The 20,321-nt window shown below is 34.6% G+C and overlaps 1 protein-coding gene across 3 annotated transcripts in view; it reads right to left on the bottom strand.

The window, feature by feature from the left end:
- Positions 1-20,321, bottom strand: part of TMEM161B (transmembrane protein 161B) — a 42,557-nt gene that overhangs the window by 8,354 nt on the left and 13,882 nt on the right. For 2 of the 3 annotated variants that reach the window (XM_030257481.4, XM_041711059.2), the window contains 8 exons: positions 17,365-17,462; positions 15,533-15,689; positions 10,294-10,445; positions 9,721-9,781; positions 7,862-8,002; positions 4,834-4,947; positions 3,579-3,753; positions 1,410-1,506 (listed from right to left, as the gene is read on the bottom strand). In XM_030257481.4, the coding sequence (XP_030113341.1) occupies positions 1,410-1,506; positions 3,579-3,753; positions 4,834-4,947; positions 7,862-8,002; positions 9,721-9,781; positions 10,294-10,445; positions 15,533-15,689; positions 17,365-17,462 (995 nt within the window). The remainder of the gene's footprint in view (positions 1-1,409; positions 1,507-3,578; positions 3,754-4,833; positions 4,948-7,861; positions 8,003-9,720; positions 9,782-10,293; positions 10,446-15,532; positions 15,690-17,364; positions 17,463-20,321) is intronic. The other variant, XM_072922939.1, reaches the window with a different exon arrangement.

Below are 20,321 nucleotides of genomic sequence, written 5' to 3'. Positions count from 1 at the left end.
TTTTATAACTTAGTAAATACAAACTATACTCATCTGCATGACTTCCTGGTCATACCAGTAAGCTACGGGGGTAGGATTCATCTTGTACTTTGACATCCTAACATACACAAGTGATATAGCTGCCTTGAGAGCTCTATATGTCCAGGGCATGATTCATCTTACCAGATGGAGATGTGTACTCCAAGGCAGGATTAATCACAACCTACTAAAGCCTATCTTTATCCATTGCCCTTTTGCAGAGATGATTCAACTGCATGGCAGGCTATGAACCACTTCTTTCACAAGAAAGAAAGAAGAAAAGAAGGAAAAAAGAAAGAAAAGAAAAAAAGAAAGAAAAGAAAAAAAGAAAGAAAAGAAAAGGAAAAAAAGAAAGAAAAGAAAAAGGAAAGGAAAGGAAAGGAAAGGAAAGGAAAGGAAAGGAAAGGAAAGGAAAGGAAAGGAAAGGAAAGGAAAGGAAAGGAAAGGAAAGGAAAGGAAAGGAAAGGAAAGGAAAGGAAAGGAAAGGAAAGGAAAGGAAAGGAAAGGAAAGGAAAGGAAAGGAAAGGAAAGGAAAGGAAAGGAAAGGAAAGGAAAGGAAAGGAAAGGAAAGGAAAGGAGAATAGGGAAGCGGAAAAGGGAAAGGGGAAAGGGAAAGGGAAAAGGGAAAGTGGAAAGAGAAAGTGGAAAGAGAAAGGGGAAAGGGGAAAGGGAAAAGGGAAAAGGGAAAGGGAAAGGGAAAGGGAAAGGGAAAGGGAAAGGGAAAGGGAAAGGGAAAGGGAAAGGGAAAGGAAAAAAAGGAAAAGGAAAAGGAAAAGGAAAAGGAAAAGGAAAAGGAAAAGGAAAAGGAAAAGGAAAAGGAAAAGGAAAAGGAAAAGGAAAAGGAAAAGGAAAAGGAAAAGGAAAAGGAAAAGGAAAAGGAAAGGAAAAGGAATGAAAGAGAAAAGAGAAAAGAAAGAAAGGAAAGAAAAGAAAGAAAAGAAACCCCAAACCAGAGCTATTTCAGATCTCCCAGTAACTACACAAACCCCCTACCTCCCAATTTCTATTCTAAAAGCCTACTAATGATAAAAAAGCTAAAAAAATTCATTTATGAGATGTGCAAGAAGTGAAATAAATCAATCATACTTTATACAGTTCACTTTTAAAATACTTCTAGAAAGAGAAATATTTCAACTGAAGTAAACATTTAATTGGTTGCATTACACAATTTCTCAGAAATAAATAAACAAATCAGCATGTAATTGGAAGATATCAAAAGCAGCAAGAGAAATAATTACTTAAAAGCCACATATGATTGTTCTGAAGTACAGGAAACTACAAAGTGGTTTTGTATTGTAAGTACCCATGAATTCTAATTCTCTTTAGTGAGGTGAAAATAAAAAAGCCCTGTGTAGAACAGAATAAAATACTGTTGATCTAATTTTGCCTACCTAGTGTTTTCAAGAGCAGAGTTGTATGAAGAAGCATCACCAATGGTGCAACATACTGCAGTGCAATTACACAGAGATAATAGAATACCCGAGCCACCTAGAAAAATGAAAGAGTATAAGTTCATCATTCCTGGTTGATCAAAGCAGACCTTTATGAATATGTCTAGAAAAAACAAATTATTAAAATACCCCAGTACTTACGCATTAGAGCTGTTTTAAGAACTTTCTAGTAACTCTTGGCATGTGACATATTGTCACATATTGTCACATATTGACATATGCCTTTTGAGGCATATTGTCCTCAAAAGACCTAAAGAAGAAATCCCCATAATGAATTCTAGTTTCAGGACATTTACAAATCTGTGAGAAAAGGCTGAAAGAAAATAATTAAAAGCATCAATTTTGTTTAAAAAAACAGAATCAAATTTGTTTCTGCAAACTGTATGTCATCATTCAATGACTCTTACTTTAATACACGAGAAACAAAAATAAATGTATATGTTTAATTTTTCAAGTCCACAGTTATTTACAAAATAAATCCTATTTCAAAAATGAAGTAGTACTTACAGTCCAAAGCCCCACAAAAAGTAAATGAAAGCTTGGTTAGTATTACAGTCCTTTTTCAAAAGTGAGATATTTTTAAGATTCCAACTGGAAAACACTAGTGTTTTAAAAACAATGATAAGCTGAGCTTTCATTAGATAAATAACAGCATTTAAATGGTCTTTATTTCAGTAATACACTATGTTCATCAAAGTCCATTCAGATATATCCCTCCCCCTGCTCTCCCATAGGTTCCATTTTTCTCAAGATTGTAACATTACATATTCTTATAAGCTATTGACCTAAAAGATGAAACCAAATAAAGATGGCAAAAACCAATGAAATCAATAGCAAGCAAACCTACCCGTTTTATAAAAGAACAGAATGCAGGCTGGCAAAAATGATTAAGGTAGACATGACAGTTTTGGGAATACCTCTCAAGCCTCAAAGGGCTTCTTAATGAGCATGCATCAAAGAACTAACATGAGAAAGAAAAGTAGTAAGACATGGACAGAAGAAAAAGCATGAGACAAAAAAATTGTCAAAAAATTGATGAAATATGACAAAAATAACAAACTAAAAAGGAATGAACAATGTAGAATGACAGACAGGAAATAATTCACTGGCAGAAGTTCCTAAAAATGGCAAAGCAGATATGATTAGTAAAACAAGACAAGACAACATCTAGTGACAATGGCCTTCTCAAAGAGAATATATGAAGATAATAGAGAAATGGATATAAGAAATGCCACATGGAGAAGACATTAGTGTTTTACAGATAGGAATAAAATTAGTATAAAAATTGCACATTTACAGCAACTGGCACAGTACCATCCTAATCAGCTGCTACTACATGTATTTCCTAATTTATTTTCTGAAGCAAATTCCTAGCCACTTTGTTTGTAAATAAGTACTGCACAGCTCACTTATGACCTTCAGACACTTAGTGTAACTACACATAATAATGACAATCCTAGAAGAGCAGTCTTTGTCTCATGGCCTGCTTCAAATATTCCTCCTGCAACAGACCCCAGCTCAGCAGGATCATTAGACAGCACTATCATAAAACACTAGTAATTTAAGTTTATTTTGCAGACAACACACAACATTTGTTCAAGGTATGCTTTACTACTTTTCTTTAAAAAAAGAATCCTCAGAAATTTGGCCTTGTCCACAATATGATAGGCAATTTTTTAACTAGGCTGGTGCACTTCTAAGTGGTCTGATGGAATTAAACATCTGTCATTTTATTCCAAAATATAACCACCTCGTCATAAACTTTCCCTCAATTTAAAAATCATAGTTGGTAACAGTATATTATCTTTCTATCAAAATGCAATTTTTTCTTTTCCATGTTGTAGTTACAGATCACCACCCACTGGAATGGATCTTTTATAACAATTTCCAAATAACCAAGGACAAACTATCTGCATAACACAGATGATACATCTCTCTGTATTTTGGTTCACAGAATTTCTCTGTAATTATGCTATTTTTACAGGAAATATAGTCTAGAAACCTTCATTCAGATTTGAGCTCTGCTGCCACAGAAGAAAACTAATTGGAAAAAAATAATTTGCAAGTCAAAATACGACAAATACATAATCTCAATGCCACCATACTTACCATTTTTTGTAAATCAACCATACTTATTCTACCAGCTTCCTTTTTCATCTGATCCACACTTTTCTGGGCTAAATTCAGATAGGCCTGTAAATGATGACGCATCATAGCCAACCGTAAAACACACAACAGGATTATAATCCACAATCTGATGGTATCAAATGTATCTTCTGACATTCTGTGGATAATAAAAAAACAGTAATGCTGTTTTCCAAAGACCATTTACTGCTACAGTTATTTTTTTAGATCACCTATAAAGTAATCTTGAGGGAAATTGTCAAAAGTAGTTAACACACAAACTACAGTTATAAAGTTCACATGCAAGTAATATTTACTTTTGCCTTTTATTTCTCTTTCTTACTACTTCTCAGTAGCCCTACAGGATAGATGCAAATTAGTATTCATTTGTATCTAAACAAGAGCAGTTCTTAAACGCCTAAATTCTAACTAATGAAGGCAGGACAATAAAAACTAAGGTTGCTCTGATAATTACAGGTTTTCAGACACACAGGACTAGATAGTAAATAGTACTAGATTGTAAGTGGGTACTTCAGTTGCCTGAGATACCCAGTAATAGCTCCATCCTCATTTTAAGATGAACTGAGGTACAGAAGATATACAAAATATATATATCTGTTGTCTTCTATGTAATAGCTCAATGGTCACAGGATCACTTTAGAAGCTTATCTCACCTCTAAAAAGCAAGAAATGTATTAGCTCTTCATATCTGTTTCAAGTCTATTTTGAATTAGCAAGACTGTGACTATGACAATCAACTATACTTATACATTATTTCAGATACCACTCTTCCTGGAAACTCTTTCCCTTTTTATATTTTACCTACCAATTTAATACCACTTATCAGTATGCAAATATTAAGACAAACTTCCTAGTTTAGTTCTCATACCAACATATCTTGATTGTTTTCACTGAAACCACTTCTCTCCTACACCAACATGCAAGACACAAGGTTCCAGCAGGTAGTGAGGTGGTATTCCACCCCTACAAAAAACAATGCATTACTGCCATGGAGATGTCAAGAGACGGCAGTTTTTTGGGAACCACCACCTTAACACTCAATATTTTGCAACTCATTCTTTTGAAATAACAGAAGCTCCTTATAATTCAGCTGCACCTTCCACAATACCTCTGACAGAAGATGCTATTAAAGTCTTTCATGTTTCTTAAACTTTCAAAGAGCTCTAAGACAGTGTTTCATTTTCAATAACCCAGAAAGAACTTTTAAAGGAAATCTTACAAAGGAATGCTCTCTTTGCCCAAAGGTGGGCTCATAATGTAGTCCTTAGTGATTGGTTTTACCCAGAGTAGAACCATAAATAAAGGTGCCAAGAAGTTTATATGTAGCAATGTTCTGAAAAAAAGAAAAAAAAACAGGGAACTTAGTAAACAAAAACAATGACCATAGTGTTGAAAGTATATACAGATTCAAAAGGAGAAATATTACTTTAAAATAGTTGGGAGAAAGATAAATAAGAAAATTTCTTCCCTATTTTATAGGTATGGCTTACATTTCAAGAAAACGGTAACACTATATATTGTGAAATCACACTGGATTTTGGCTTTAAAAATAACAGGAGAAATAGTTGTCAGAGGTCAGATGACACAGTTTAATTAATTTTATTTAGAAACCTTGATTAAATTAAACTTGGTACTTTTATTAAATTAAAGATACTCAGACAAAAAAAAAATACTGTATCAAACTGCACAACAAAAATAAAAGTAGTACTCTTTAGTAATCTTTGAGTACAAAACAGCAGAATTTAAAAAGGGGATATAGTTTTTGGAGTTCTTCACTAATAGAATCAGGTTTGTCTCCACCTTCACTACAGTGCTTTTACACTATAGAAAAAATTATGTAATCAAGAATTGTTTGAAAGAACACAAGACTTTCTTGATTGCAAACTATCAAGCTTCCTAAAACCACTAAAATGTTTGCACATTACAGTAGCTGTCATCACACACAAATTTATATCTTTGGTTTCAGATGAAGAAATAAGCCCTGCTAGCTATTAAATGGTGTTAGGGAATGAACCTGCACCGAGGATCAGTCCAAAGCATTTAATTGGACTGTGACAGCCTTTTACCTGAGCTTCTACTTATTTGGGAGATCCTACTGAGTTAATGGACTGGAGTGATGGACTGGAATGTGCCAAAGCGTGGTGGGAATCTCTGTTTTGTTGTTGGTTTTTTTTTGTTTTGTTTTGTTTTGTTTTTTTTTTTTTAATGAAACAGGCAGGAGGACCAAAATACTCTTGATGCAGGCTCTGGTAAAGGAGGAAATGTGTGTGAAAATTGTACAACTTTGCTAAGAAGACTTCAAATATATGCAGGAAAGGATAATACTGCCAAACAAAAAAAAGCGAATAATTTCTCAAAACCGAAAGGGCTGCCAGATGATTTTTATTGTTTACCCAAAACCAATGAACTTACTTTCTACACTCATGAAAGAATCACACTGATAATTTTGAACATATTCGTGAAGTGGTATTTGATAATTAACCTTTAAGTTTTGGGGCATTTTTTGGTCAGTGTTCCCTGCAAGTTAAGTGTTCCATTCCATTAAGGAATAGATTTTGTGTTGGGCTTTTTTGGGTTGTTTAGTTTTGGTTTTTTTGTTGGGTTTTAAGGGAGATTTGTGCCTTTTTTGGGCAGCTTAAGGGATGTGGAGGCTTTTGGTTTGATTACAGTTTTTTCCTTGTTTTTTGTTTAGCTGGTGGGCTTTTTCTTTGTAGCTTTTTTGGCTGGGGTTTTTTGAGTATGTATTTGACTGCAGAGATAGACATTGTTTTAGCACCCAACTTTCTATCAGTGACAAGTCATCTGCTTTTATAATCCCCCCTTTAGTCACTGTCAAACAAGTGTAGTCAATAACATTGACAAAAATGCACCAACAAGGACAAGTTATGTTCTTCAGGTTTATTAGAACCTATCACTTGACAAATATTCTTTATAATGGCTTTACCTAATTATATGGATACCATATCAAGTTTTAATCCATTTAATGCAATTTTCACATTGTTCCAGTTGAATAGTCAAAGTATTGGCAGACTTTCAAAAATAACTTGGTGGTGTTGAAAAAAGTTATCTTCAACAACCAGTTCCAATATTGTCTAAAGAAGCTAGAGAAGTTTTAATTTTCATAACCACACTTCAGTAGATATTAACTGCCCTTTACATCTTGATTAATGGATTTTTGTTTCAAAGAGTTTATATTTCTCCCTAGGAAGTCATGTCCATTGATCAAGGAAGATGCTGGAATACTTACAGAAAAGACAAAAAGAATTCAAAAATATTGAGAGCCATAGCAATTAAGAACTAAGTGTTTTATATGTCTGGAAAGAACAGATTAGGAAGTGACTCAGTCACACTCTACACAGACTTCTGAAACAGCAGATAAAACAATCCAGCAGCTGGCTGCTACATAGAAAATTACACTGAGTGCAAGTGTACTTGCTTAAAAATTTACCAAGACTGTTGGACTCACTTCAAACAGATTAATTTTTAAGCTGAGCATTCCTGAAGGGAAAGAAAAAAAAAATGCAGTTTGAACGAAAATTATCTTCCTACTGGAAAACATAGTGGTTCTCTTAGGAAATTTACCAGACTGAGTACCTACACTGCCCTATACTGGAGAATCTGTCATTATCATGTATTAAACATCCACAGTCAAGACAGCTGAAAGCCGCTTGGAGTTTCACCATCTCAACCAGAGAATGCTCAAGAGAAATACTTAAATTGGACAGAACATTTTACTACCAAATGGAAAGATGGCTGAAAATTAAAATATTCCTTTAAATTGGTATTAACATATGACCCTAATTAAATATTCTGGGTAATTTTTTAATTTTATCCTATGCTAAATTTATTAAAGGAATAATGACCAGCTGTAAGTGCAGGTGCAAAAAAACCCCAAAAAAAGTCTATGGTCATATTTGTGCTTCCTGAAGGTTGTCTTAATTTCTGGAAAGACATGATGGGGGAAAGAAAGCTGGACACAGAGACATTCCTGGTGGACCTTTTGCAGGAGAAAAAGAAAGCTCCTTTAATTGGGACTCTTATTTACAAGGCAAAGAGTGTAACAGACTGGCAGAGCACAGGTTGAGCAGAAAGTGGCAGGTGGCAAATCTGCTCAAGATATGAAAAGCAGGCAGCAACAGAAGTCTTAAGTCACTACCTTCTTGTTGGAATAGTTTACTTAGTTTATTTTTAGACATAAAAGATTTAAGACTGAGTAGCATACACCTATTTGCATATATTTGTCTTACTGTGTTATTTTTTCTGTTGCTAAATTCAGAGCATCCAGATGCATTTGAGCCAGTCGCAAGCCAGGGAATGTCAAAAAAGCACCAATAAGTGAACACAGAACAGCCAGGAACAATTTGAAGGTTAGTTTAGACACAGGACCCCTAAAAGAAAAGAAAGGAAATAAGCATTTTCTTGGGGAGTAAGTTGGGGGAGCAGGGAGTACCAGAGAATACTTTCAACCCAACAGTATCTAATATTTAATAAAAGAAGCCAACAGTATTCTATAGGCTTCCTCCAAAATACTTAAAACCAATTAAAAACCAATCAGACATTAAAATTTTAAAAAATACTTTCAAAACCAAACAAAGTCATCTATTTATTTCATAGAAAAACAGAAAACCTAAATTACTGACTGTGAGATGTTAATTTGTTAGTAGAGAAGGAAAAAAAAGAATAATTTCATCTTGTAATTAGCAACAAATTATATAACAGAATATAGAATGAATTTAAGGATTGTGTTTTTAAGAGGAACAGATGTCTCATAAGTTTAACTGCTCAAAGACAAAATGAATACTTTATTCTACCATTATCCATTAAAAAATCTCTATCAAACTGTTATTTGTCATTTATCAGCTTTTCAAAGATTTATCTGAAATGTACATGTGGTCCAAGTGATTAGTATTGCACCTAAGAAAAGCTACAGGAAAAGTATCCCGCATCAAACAAATCACAGAATTAATTACATAATTAACAGATGCAGGTTTACACAAAAAAAAAAAAAAAGAGAACAAAACCAAGCCCTCAAACAAACAACAAAAATATCACAGTTACAGTGAAATGTAACTAACAGATCAAAGCAGAACAAAAACAAATCTAGTGATTCAAATGAGTTTCAGATTCTTTCTTAATCTATGTCACCTAAACTATCAAGAGACACCATCATTAACTCAGGTGCTGCTAAAAAAGGCAAAGCACTGCAATAGTTTATAACTAAACACTCAACATGAAAATGAATACAGAAGGTAGTGACTTTGCAATAGCTTAGAAAAGCAGATTAAAGAAAGGCTAAGAAACACATGGGATTCAGTTAATGGTTTCCCATGAGTTTATTCATAAATTACACAAATCTAGTTTGAGAAAAATTCTGTTCCTCAAAAATAAAGATATGCCATGGCTTCTGCACGATACTTGAGACCTACCAAGCAAGAAATTCAATGTTGTGCTCCCAGTGATTAAATGGTCCCTAAATTTCAGCATACATGTATAAGGAACTGTAACAAAAACCCATTTTGCAATATACATAGGCTGCCTATGACAGTGTTTGTGTATTTATGTAACATCACAAGCTATGGCATGCTTCTTCAACAGTCTATATGAGGCCTGGATGTCCTGTAGCAAGCAGATGTTTTTTGCATGATAGGAACACAGCTACAATCTGAAAACAGGACTGAACAACACAATTTATTCCCAATGCAAAATTTAACACAAACTCCATCTTGTAGCTTTTGCATGTTCATCCTCTTGCATGCCATAGGAATGACAAAAAAATACTTCTCTATTTAAGCAACCTTTGCTGAAGGGAAATACTGTGAAAAAAGTGTTTACAGTTTTGAACTACATTTTTTGAACTATAAAAAAAATTTCAGAAACTATCTCCATGTTAAAATGAAAACTTTAATGCAACTTCAGTTGCTTATGGCTACTTTCAGATCTTTTCATTAAACTCTTTAAACTGTTGTAGGAATTATAACCATGTACAAAAGCAAAACGCACAGGAAAAAGGCTTGCTAAGAAAATCTAAATGGTTCATAAATTCACATATAAACAGACAAGTTACAAACTCACATATAAGTAGACAAGCATATTTTCAGAAACTTACTGCGATTCCAAACCTTGTTTTTCAAGAAACTGCATAGCACTTTCTGAGAAATTCGAGAATCCTGCAGGGACACATATATTTATTTAATTACAGTACAAATGAAAAATTCCTTTTGTGAAATAAAATGCTCAATAACAAGTAATCTTTTAAAGCATTTTTCATATGTCTAGCAGAGTTCTTTTTTGTGCTAATTAGTTGGCCACAATACAGTAAAACTTGATTAACAACATCTGTAATATTTGGACACTTTGGGAAGATGAAAAAAGATAACTTTTAAAATTTTTTCCAGTAAGGGAGCTACACTTCACTATGAAAGTCAGAAAGGGCTAAGTCTGTAACTGGAAGGCAAATACAATTAACAAAACAAAAAAGCTACGCAAAAATTAGACTATTTAGGAGAACAGCAGGAAAATGTACAGGATATTATTCAGAATCTTCATTCCAAAGAAAATTTTCTTAGAAGGATATAACTTACACCATTCATTTAATCAGATTTTCTCAAAAACTCTGGAAATAATTTTTTCAGATCATGCAATCACTACAGCTGTTTCAAACACTAAAGAAAGGAGTTACCTGATTCCAATCCAAACTCTAGATAGTTTTCTGTCACAATGAGAATTGCCATTGCTTTCACAAAGAAGAAAAAACCAAAGGTGACACAGACTGATCTTTCACCTCCATCCTCAACTTTGAAATAGTGGGTAGTCAATGAAAACAGTACTTTACTACATAATAAAAAAGTCAAGGAAAATTAAGTTTGTAAAATAACTATAACTAAGAATTACAATCTTGTATTTTGTTCATCTACAGGGTTGTTCTGTGATGTGCATTTATTTCTTCTGAAGGTAGAATGTGTTCAGCCAATTTCAGGTTAAATTACAGAACACAGAGCATAATAATCACATAATGCATAGCCAGGAATACTCTGGAGTAGAATTATGATCTAGGCTTACTTATAGTAAGAAAGAAGACACATGAAAAGAGGAACTTGTATTTCTCTCCTTTCGGACAGAATAATTTCGTTCAGAAAATACTTTTAAGATCAAGTCCAATCATCAAACAAACACCAGCAAGTTCACCACTAAGCCATTTCCTCAAGCACTTCAACCATGCACACATTTGAGACTTTTAGCTCAAAGAGAGTTAAGACAACAGCACACTGAGTCCTGTCTAGGAAAGAAAAATCTATCCCATGTTCACCTCGGAAAAACAAAGACAGTCTTAAAACCCCTCCATGATCTCGTATAATATATCAAATCCTTTTATCTAGCCCCACTGCCACAAAGACAAAAATTTAAGACATCACTTGCTCTGTTATCAGGGTGTTTTAAAAATATTTATTAAGTATTCTTTTTTTACACATTTATAAATCAGTTCTAAAGTGGAACAGATTAGGATAAACTTTTCATGATACACAGTCAACTCTTATTACTATGAACTGCAGGTCACTATAATTTAAATGGTAGACAATATCCAGTCCAGATTTAAATGAAGTATTTGGAGATAACTCCACTTATTACCTGATTTGAGAAAAATATAGACGAAAAGGAAAAAAATATTTTAAGTGTAATCTGTACCACAAATGCAATAATGCAGCTGTATTTCCCTATTTCTAATATTGAAAAAATTTTATTATGCAGAGTGCATGAAAAAAAATGTGGAGGTATCTATTCAGGAAAACATTTTAACAATCTCTCAAAAAATTATGCTTCCACAGGCAGCACACTTTTAACATATACACTTCTGAATTTCATATATATGCAGAGAGAGTCTAATATGCACAATGTGGTCTAAGGACAGCATCTAGTAATTCTAATCTCATATAGCAATCACTTTCAGACCCCTATATATTTTACAGAAAGAACTGATACATCGAAAGGAAGACTTAACTCATCTCAAAAAGTACATAATAGATCATACAGACTGTGTTCTGGACTTTGTTTCTCTAATAACACACGCTTAAGCCAAGGCTCTTTTTACAGCTAGGGACATTAATCACAAATTTAAAACATCCTGAAGTTATACAGAGGATTTAGTAAGTTTGTGATCAACAAACCTAATATAATCTATCATCAGATTTATGACTCCCTAGATACTTCATGACTTCAAATATAGATTGTGCCTGAAGGATTTGGAAAATTCAAGGAGGAAAAAGAAAGCACACTAACAATAAATTACAATTATAGTGCAGATTCAGAACTCAATAAATAGACCCATGATTATGCAAACTATACATAACAACACCCTCTGTTAGTTAAATAATCACCACTGCTTCTATTTTTGCATCAGAGAAGATTGAAGAATTACAACTTGCTTCATCACTTCCTTCCACTGCAAGACCTAATATTCAGGATCTACTGAAAGAATAATTTGGCAGTATTTAGTGCTAAGTTAAGAGAATGCCTGCTCCAGTCCCCCAGTTTCATTCATGTTTTTTTGGCCACAAGAGGCATTATAGAATAGTATACTTTGCATATTGTATATAGTTGCAGGCATTGTAGAATTAATGGTATACCTTTTACAAAAATGATTTTATTTTTTAAACTGCTGCGATTATGGAATTCTTGAATTTTATAGTTCACACGTTGAAGCGAAAAAGATCCATCTTCTGTTCCTACTAAAACACATGAAAACTGTGAATTCACAGAAGCAGAGAACATTCTGAGTTGGATGGGACCCGTAAGATCATACAACTCCTGAGCCTCCACAGCACCATCCCCAAGAATCGTGCCATGTGCCTGACACCACTGTCCAAATGCTTCTTGAACTCTGTCAGGCTTGGTGCTGTAAGCACCTAGGAAGCCTGTTCCAGTGACCAACCACCCTCCATGTGAAAATTTTTTCCTAATATTCAATCTAAACCTCCCCTGACTTAACTTCAGGCAATTAATTCAAGTCCTGTCACTGGGCACCACAGAGAAGAGATCAGTGTCTGCCCCTCCTCCTCCCTCACAAGGAAGCTGTAGACTGCGATGAGGTCTCCCCTCAGTCTCCTCTTCTCCAAGCTGAACAGACCAAGCTGAACCTCAGCCACTCCTCTTACAGCTTCCCCTCCTTCATCATCCTTGTGGTTTATTTAGACACTCTCGAATAGCGGAATGTCTCAGTGCAGAACAATACCGTGCCTTACCTGGCTGGCCATGCTGGGTCAGTTTGCCATCCTGGCTGCCAGGGCACTGCTGGCTCATACTCAACTTTCTGTCAACCAGCAGCACCAGGTCCTTTTCCAGGGCACTACTTCCTATACTCCTGTTCCCTGGCCTGCCCATACAGCCAGGGTTGCCCCATCCCAGGTGCAGAACCCAGCACTTTCTCTTGTTGAACTTAGAATAGTTGGTGATTGCCCATATCTCTTTGGGTTTGAATTGGCTGAGGTTGCTCTGCAGGGCCATCCTGCCTTCAAGGGAATCAACAGCTCCTCCCAGTTTTCATAATCTGTAAACTTGCTTGGTATCCTTAGTACAACTTTTCACCTCTCAACACACTAGCATGAAACAGAAGAAACACTTGTCAACAAAACACAAAATTGCTCTATATTTAACTTCAACATATCATGTTGACTGCTTTGTGTCAAAAATATGTAGGCAACCAAATTCTTCTGAATCTTCCATCATCATAGAATTATTTCTCGTCTTGACATATTGAGTTAGTGAGTAGCCGAGTAAATTTTAAGTATTCTCTGCATCCCAAAAGCCTGATGTCACAACACAGGAATGAACCTCTTCTGAAATCTCATCTAACTAGGTTCCAGTGACCACAGGAATTGTTACCAATACCCTCTGTATTGTACCTCCTTCACACAAAAAGCTGTAATGCCTTGAATAAGTTACGTTTCCATAATTATGGAGATGTTAAGGCTAATATAAGGTTTACACCGTGCTTCCTGGTACTGCATCCTTCTACACTGCTACTAACTCCTCATACAGGTATTAAGCACAGACTAACAGCTAATTGAACATTCACACTACTGAAACAAAAATCTTGAACTTACAGGCAACTTAAATATTTTTGAGTATTTGGTCATTTGAATGGATGACCAGATGAAAGCAGTGATAGAACAGTGTACAAAACCATGGTAAGAAAGTGTTACTGCAGTGGATTTTCCCACAATATATAATTCACAACCCTGTTTCACCTAGAATTATAATAACTATAGTGTTGTTTAAGTTGGCTACTACTGAGATACAAGAGATGAAGCAAACAGGGCATTGTAACCAATAAATCTAAGACTACATTGTGGCTTTTGTATAAGAAGATTTTTTTTCCATTACTTCTATTAAATTCCCCCTCATCCTTCAAAATTGAAGGGAAAGGTGTTGGCTTCTGATTTTTGAAACAGTAGCCACCTCTTTCTCCTTCCTTCTGCAAAGACTAAACTAAAATTCCCAACCTCAAACCAAAAAAACGAAACAAAAGAATTATGTATTACCTATACTATAGCTATAATACAATTAAACGGCACCTAAGAGCCAGACACTGATTTTCTTCTCACAGTAGACGAGAAAAACTACCTTTTGGATCATGGATCTGTTCACTGACATGTCTAAGGGGAAATACCTAATCTGGAAGCATGCTACTGACAGTCTTTTTTCCAAATGTGAGTTGACTTTCCTCTTCTAGCAAGTTTTTATACATTACAAGGAAAACATTCTGGGGAAATTCTATGATTTATGATTCAGTCTACTTAGAAAAGGCAGCACACATTTTGATAATTGTGTGGAGGACAAGGACAGGCAAGCATGATGCATATTCAGAACTCTTAGCCAAATGTAACCAAATATTAGAGTTCAAAGTTTTACATAACACCACCAGCTACTGCTTATAGTACAAACCAGCTGAACAAACTACAACACATTAAAAATCTCTAAAGCTAGCATTTATATAGAGGAAGCAATTTTGCATATTCAAGAGTAACTTAGCACTTTATCTGCTCTCAGCTGCTGAAGGAGCAAAAGAGCTATAGCAATTCACTTTCCAGTTCACGTATCTATAATCTGCTCTCTTAAAAGCCCTTATTCCATTCCACTGCTTTATCTCCAATCATATCTTTAAACTGCAACTTTCTTCCCTAAAGAGTGTGTCTGGAGTCATATGTGGTTAATTACCATGCAAGCATCTATATCTGATACTGCCTTATCCAGTAAAAAAAATTTAAAAAAATAACTGCCTTCTCCATAACAAAACAAACATTTTATGGTTTGATAATGCCTGTTTCCCAAATACTCCACTTCTGTTTCCCTCAGTTTCAGAGGTGAGTTTAGCTTTTCACAGAGCTCAGTTCCTATAACTGTCAACATACCTTATTTTCTGTAAGAATGCCTTGAATGTATTTTAAAATTATGAATTCACTCAAGTATTTTTACAATAAACTAGTATACATATCACTGTGCTATTCTGAGGAAGCATCAGATTAAACATATTGAAAAAAAAAGGACACTAAATTTCCAAACCTTTTCAAAAACTGTACTTTTTGTACACGTAACTATTTCTGATTGCCAGTCTGAGCAAAATCAAGCTAGTTTATAACCATTACATACTACAGATAAGCACTACTATATTTGCATACTTATATTTTTCTCCTAAATTGTCTGGTATTAATATTAGCAAGCTAATGATACCAGCATTTGCTGGTATAGAGCATGTATAGCATATACATTATTCAACAATGGCATTAGCTTACAGGATCCTTTTTCCAAATGCCAAATATTTTTGTATCCCACCCATCAGTGGCATGAAGATTTATACGAATTGCAGAATGATGTAAACTATTTGAAACAGATAGTGGGGGATTCAACAAAACAGAAAAGGATACACTGCAAAAGCCAAGACAAGCAGACACCATACTATGCTGATATTCATTTCTTGTGAGGGCTTCATAATGCAGTAATAGGCTTCTGTCACCACATACACAACTGTAGCTGCAACAGTGAAATCCACCAACCACTGATATTCTGGAAAGTAATGCAATGCTGAAAAATATAAGTTTGTAAATGTTAGATGTATGTTTTAAGACAGCTACTAATATATATAGAATGGAGCAGCAAGTAAAAGAGGTTTTCAATTATGTGTTAAGCATATTAAAGTGAAATTTAGGTAGACCAAGATCAACCAAGTGAAATCCAACAATGAAAAAATTACTCAACAACGTGAACTTCATTCTTTACTTTTGTTATCCAATACTTAATAACTACTCAAATTTATAAGGCTATGACGTTTTACTATTTCGTCACCTCAGCTTTTATACATTAACATCCTAAATCCAAAAAGCATACTTAATTTAGATTTCACAACACAGGGAGTAAACAGTTTTCCAGTTGAGTCTGGCTGCAATTCCAGGTAAGAGGGTTTGTTTTGACCCTTTGTTAAAGATTGAGATCTCACTGGCTATCATTTGTGTATTACAAATAAACAGTTCTTTTTATTTTACAAGCCCCACCATCTAAGCTACTGATGGTTTGCTCATCGAGATTTTGTTACTACATCCTATAAAGCATTAATCATTGTGTAAACTTCACTGTAAAAATTCTGGGGATCATACTGTGTTGTATACAGGCTGGATGTTATGGAGAGAGTTCCCATAGGCATTGGAAACTGCAAAGAACCATTTGTGAGAACACAAATTGTCTCCCTCAAACATCTTCCCTATATGTACACAATCTGAAAAGTGAGAAAACATTACTGAACATAATTGACTTGACTACAGCTACCTGTTGGCAAAGATATAAAATTGGGCAAACTTAAGTATTTCCAAGTCCTACACTTAAAGTAACAATCTGGTTAGATTTACAAACAAATTGTATATATTACTTTTCAAATACAGTCAAACCCTATATCACTCAGGTAGACAATTACATGACATAATTTCAAGAAAATAATACTAATTGAAACTTGTGACTGCTTTGTTTATTTACTTCAAAAACTTCATTTCTGTTACACAAATGCTGTCTCCTAGAATTTAAGCTGAGAAGTCTCCTCCATAGGAATATACATCCTTTCTTTCTATATGTATCCACAGTACACATAAATATAGAAATATAGGTAGAAAGAAAATACATATCATGTACATACTCATATATGACCTTTCTGTCACAGAATGACTGATTATGATTTAATAATAAAAAATTACCATCTAAAAAATAATAGTACCCTCCAAAACACTTAATTCTGCATATTCTGTACTGTCACATGCCATTTTTAAGCATTTTACCTGAATGCTTGAGATGTATGGCTGAAAGGGCTTAGGTTCCAATGCTAAAGCAAATACCCTATTTTAGATGAGCAGAAAGTATGACTTGACATCTGCCAATTGTTATTTTCTTGTACGAAGCTAGAAACTCCATTTTGAATAGACAATGATGTAATTCTTTCAGTGCTGTCTCATATTGCTAAGGATGCCTGATACAATAGCTGTGCTTTATGCTGGATTTCCTCTACTCATCCTTTTCCACAACACAGCTATGAAATGCCACTCAGAACACAAAAAGAGACTTAGCCCTACTACCTGCTTTCTCATTAACGACCAGTTTTGCTTCTATTAATTCATTGTCTACAAAAAAGATATTTCAGCATTAATTACAAACTAACTCTTGATAGAAATAATCAGGATATATTGGAAATAATGTATTATTGTTTGTATACTCTTACCAATAGTGTCCCTTTCTGTTACAGATTTTGTTTCCAGATGAAGATCAATATCTTTTGGAATGGTTAAGGGTTTGTTTTCAATATGACCATTATATTTTCTGTAAAATAAATAAATAAATAGTACAAGCATGGGTATGACAAAATAATTTTTTTTCAATACAGAATGACATTTCAAATTTATAAAAATGCAGATTTTTTTCAAAAATACAAATATTTCTATGTCTCTAAAAGCAGTACTTAAAGTTCAAATCTTTGAAAACAACCAGGTATGTCAATGGCTCCTAGCTATAACTTGACACACTCTGACATACTACTGTGGTATGGATTTAAATGGCTTTCAGATGCTTCAATGTGAGCATGTATTGGGTCAAGATCCAGGGGACAGTATTTATTTCAGCCCACTGATTTTCTCTATTTAGAGCTACAGGGTGTTCCCAAGATAAAAAAAAAAAAAACAAAAAACAAAACAAAAACAAAAAACCCAAAACAAACAAAAAAACCAACAACAAAAAAAAACTTCCATTAGTCCTTGTCACAACAAACAGGTATATCACATGAGCTAAACTAACCTAGACCCTTGAAAGGTCTAACCTACTAGCCATCAAGTGAAGGAAGTTTAAGGTGTCTTTCTATGCTAAAAAGATGTGTATCTAGAACAAAAGGTGCTTTTTATCTGGAGCTCTCAAACTATACCAATATCATGATTTTCACTTCCCTGAAATTAAGTCACACTAGAAGACTTCAAATTAAAAAACCCAGCACACTCTTAAAAGAACATGAACAAAGTTAAAGTATTTGGTCTGGTAGACCAGCATTAGTAACTAATGTAAAAATTTCTTCTCACACTATTAAAAAAAAAGTCATTAAAGGAAATCAGAAAATGTTTTGTTAGATTAAAAAATCATACCCAAAACTTAAAACCTCTAAAAGGCTATACAAAAACAATAAACAGCCACATTTTAGAATACCACCTCTGAAATTAGAAAAGGAGAGGTAGATTTTCCATAGGAAAACAAATTATTGTGATATAAGCATTAAAAATAAATCAAATCAATCATGGAACTTAATTTTCAGGAATGCTTTCATCTTAGCTCATATGTGAGAAGAAAATACACGCAGAGATCAATAAAATTTTTTGTGTTTTATTAATGCTTTGCAGAACCAGAAGTACAAGAATTTTAATGGAAAAACTATAGGTAGAAATCTAAAGCATTACTCAAAAAATTCAGTTGTGTGAATATATACAAGAAGTCCCAAACACTGCCCAAGGACTAGACTACCTGCAAGCTCCTGTGTACCTCCATGCCCACAGCTGTACTCTTGATTATTTTCCTACTGCCTGTATCCAGGAGTACTACCATCTTGAGTGAGATGAGCATTTTTACCACTGAAGCCATTTCAGATCAACAAAACTTGGTGTTCCTACACTTTAATTATCCTAGGCAATCCAAGAGGCACAGATGGAACATTCACAGGACCATTGAATGCTGTAGTTCAAAGTAATTCAAAGTAGCTATGGACCTTTTCATTAGCCTAACAATTTCATATAATACAACCTATGCAGAAGCAGGAAACCTGACTAATATTCCTGTGCTCCTAAAGCCTACAGTATAATACACTGAAGGGTAACATGCACTGAATGAAGTTAACTAAAATTTCACACTACAGCTATTTCTAAGGCAAATTTTCAAGCAAGCTCCTTGTATCTCCTTTAATCATTTCTCTTTAAATTAGTTAAGGAGCAAGTATTACACTTTGCAAGACTATGCAGACTTTGCAAGACAAAGCAGATTCTTTATCTTGCAAAATATTCTTTATCATGGGGAGTATCAAACAGATGCATCCTTATTTCTCTCACACTATCTTTTTCATATCTCCTTGTTGGGATGAGTCAGAAGATGTACATTCCATTTTGTGCATCCTAAATCAGTAAATCCAAACCAACTCAACAGGAACAATTCACACTTAACTATGGTTCTTCACAAACCAGAGTCACTTCTTTCAAGGACAGAGAGGTACATTCATTCATTAAAAAGTGATTTATTAATAATTCAGCTGATAAACAAGCACAGCAAACATAATTTAATCCTCCACATTACTGCTTTAGTTTCTTTGAAGTTTTATATTCCCTTTTGATTAACATTCACCCTGGTACTATTACTACTACTACTATTGCAAAGGACTGGCAAGGCTGAGGAAAAGCAGTAAGAGCAAAGGCACAATTATTACGTGGCAGTGTAATTGTGGTTTTCAGTTTAAGGCTCCTATGGGTGAACTTAAACTTATAATTATATAATTGAAGTTATTTCACATATGAATAAATATCACTGGTTACATGGATAATTATAAATTATGCTCTTATTCACAATTATTTTGCCTCATTTTTGTCACAGAAAACTGTTAAGATAAAAAGAGATTCTTAATTTTAAGGAATGCTGCAAAAAAAAAAAAATTACTGTTTTACAAGGAACATCTTAATCCAGAAAACAATGGTACATGATGTTGCATCCAATCGGCAGCTGGTCACTAATAGTGTTCCACAAGGCTCAGTACTGAGCCCTGTCCTGTTCAAGATCTTTATAGATCATTCAGACAAGGGGATAGAGGGCACCCTCAGTAAATTTCCAAAACTAAGTTGGATGGGAATGTTGATCTCCTGAAGGGCAGGAAGACTCTGGGGAGGGATATGAATAGGTTGAATCAATGGGCTGACACCAATGGCATGAGGGTCAACAAGTCCAAGGCCTACAAGTCCAAATGTAGGACTCAAGTGGGTCCTACACTTGAGTCACAACACCCTTATGCCATACTACAGAGCGGGGCAAAGTCACTGAGAACTGCCCAGCAGAAGAGGGTCTGGGGCTGCTGGTCAACAGCGACTGAACATAAGCCAGCACAGGCCTAGAGGGCCAAGAAGACAAAGGACATCCTGGCTTGTGTCAGACATACTGTGGACA

The sequence above is a fragment of the Taeniopygia guttata genome, chromosome Z (genome assembly GCF_048771995.1).
Source record: "Taeniopygia guttata chromosome Z, bTaeGut7.mat, whole genome shotgun sequence".
In the NCBI taxonomy this organism is placed as follows: Eukaryota; Metazoa; Chordata; class Aves; order Passeriformes; family Estrildidae; genus Taeniopygia; species Taeniopygia guttata.
This window is presented reverse-complemented; position numbering and strand designations above follow the sequence as displayed.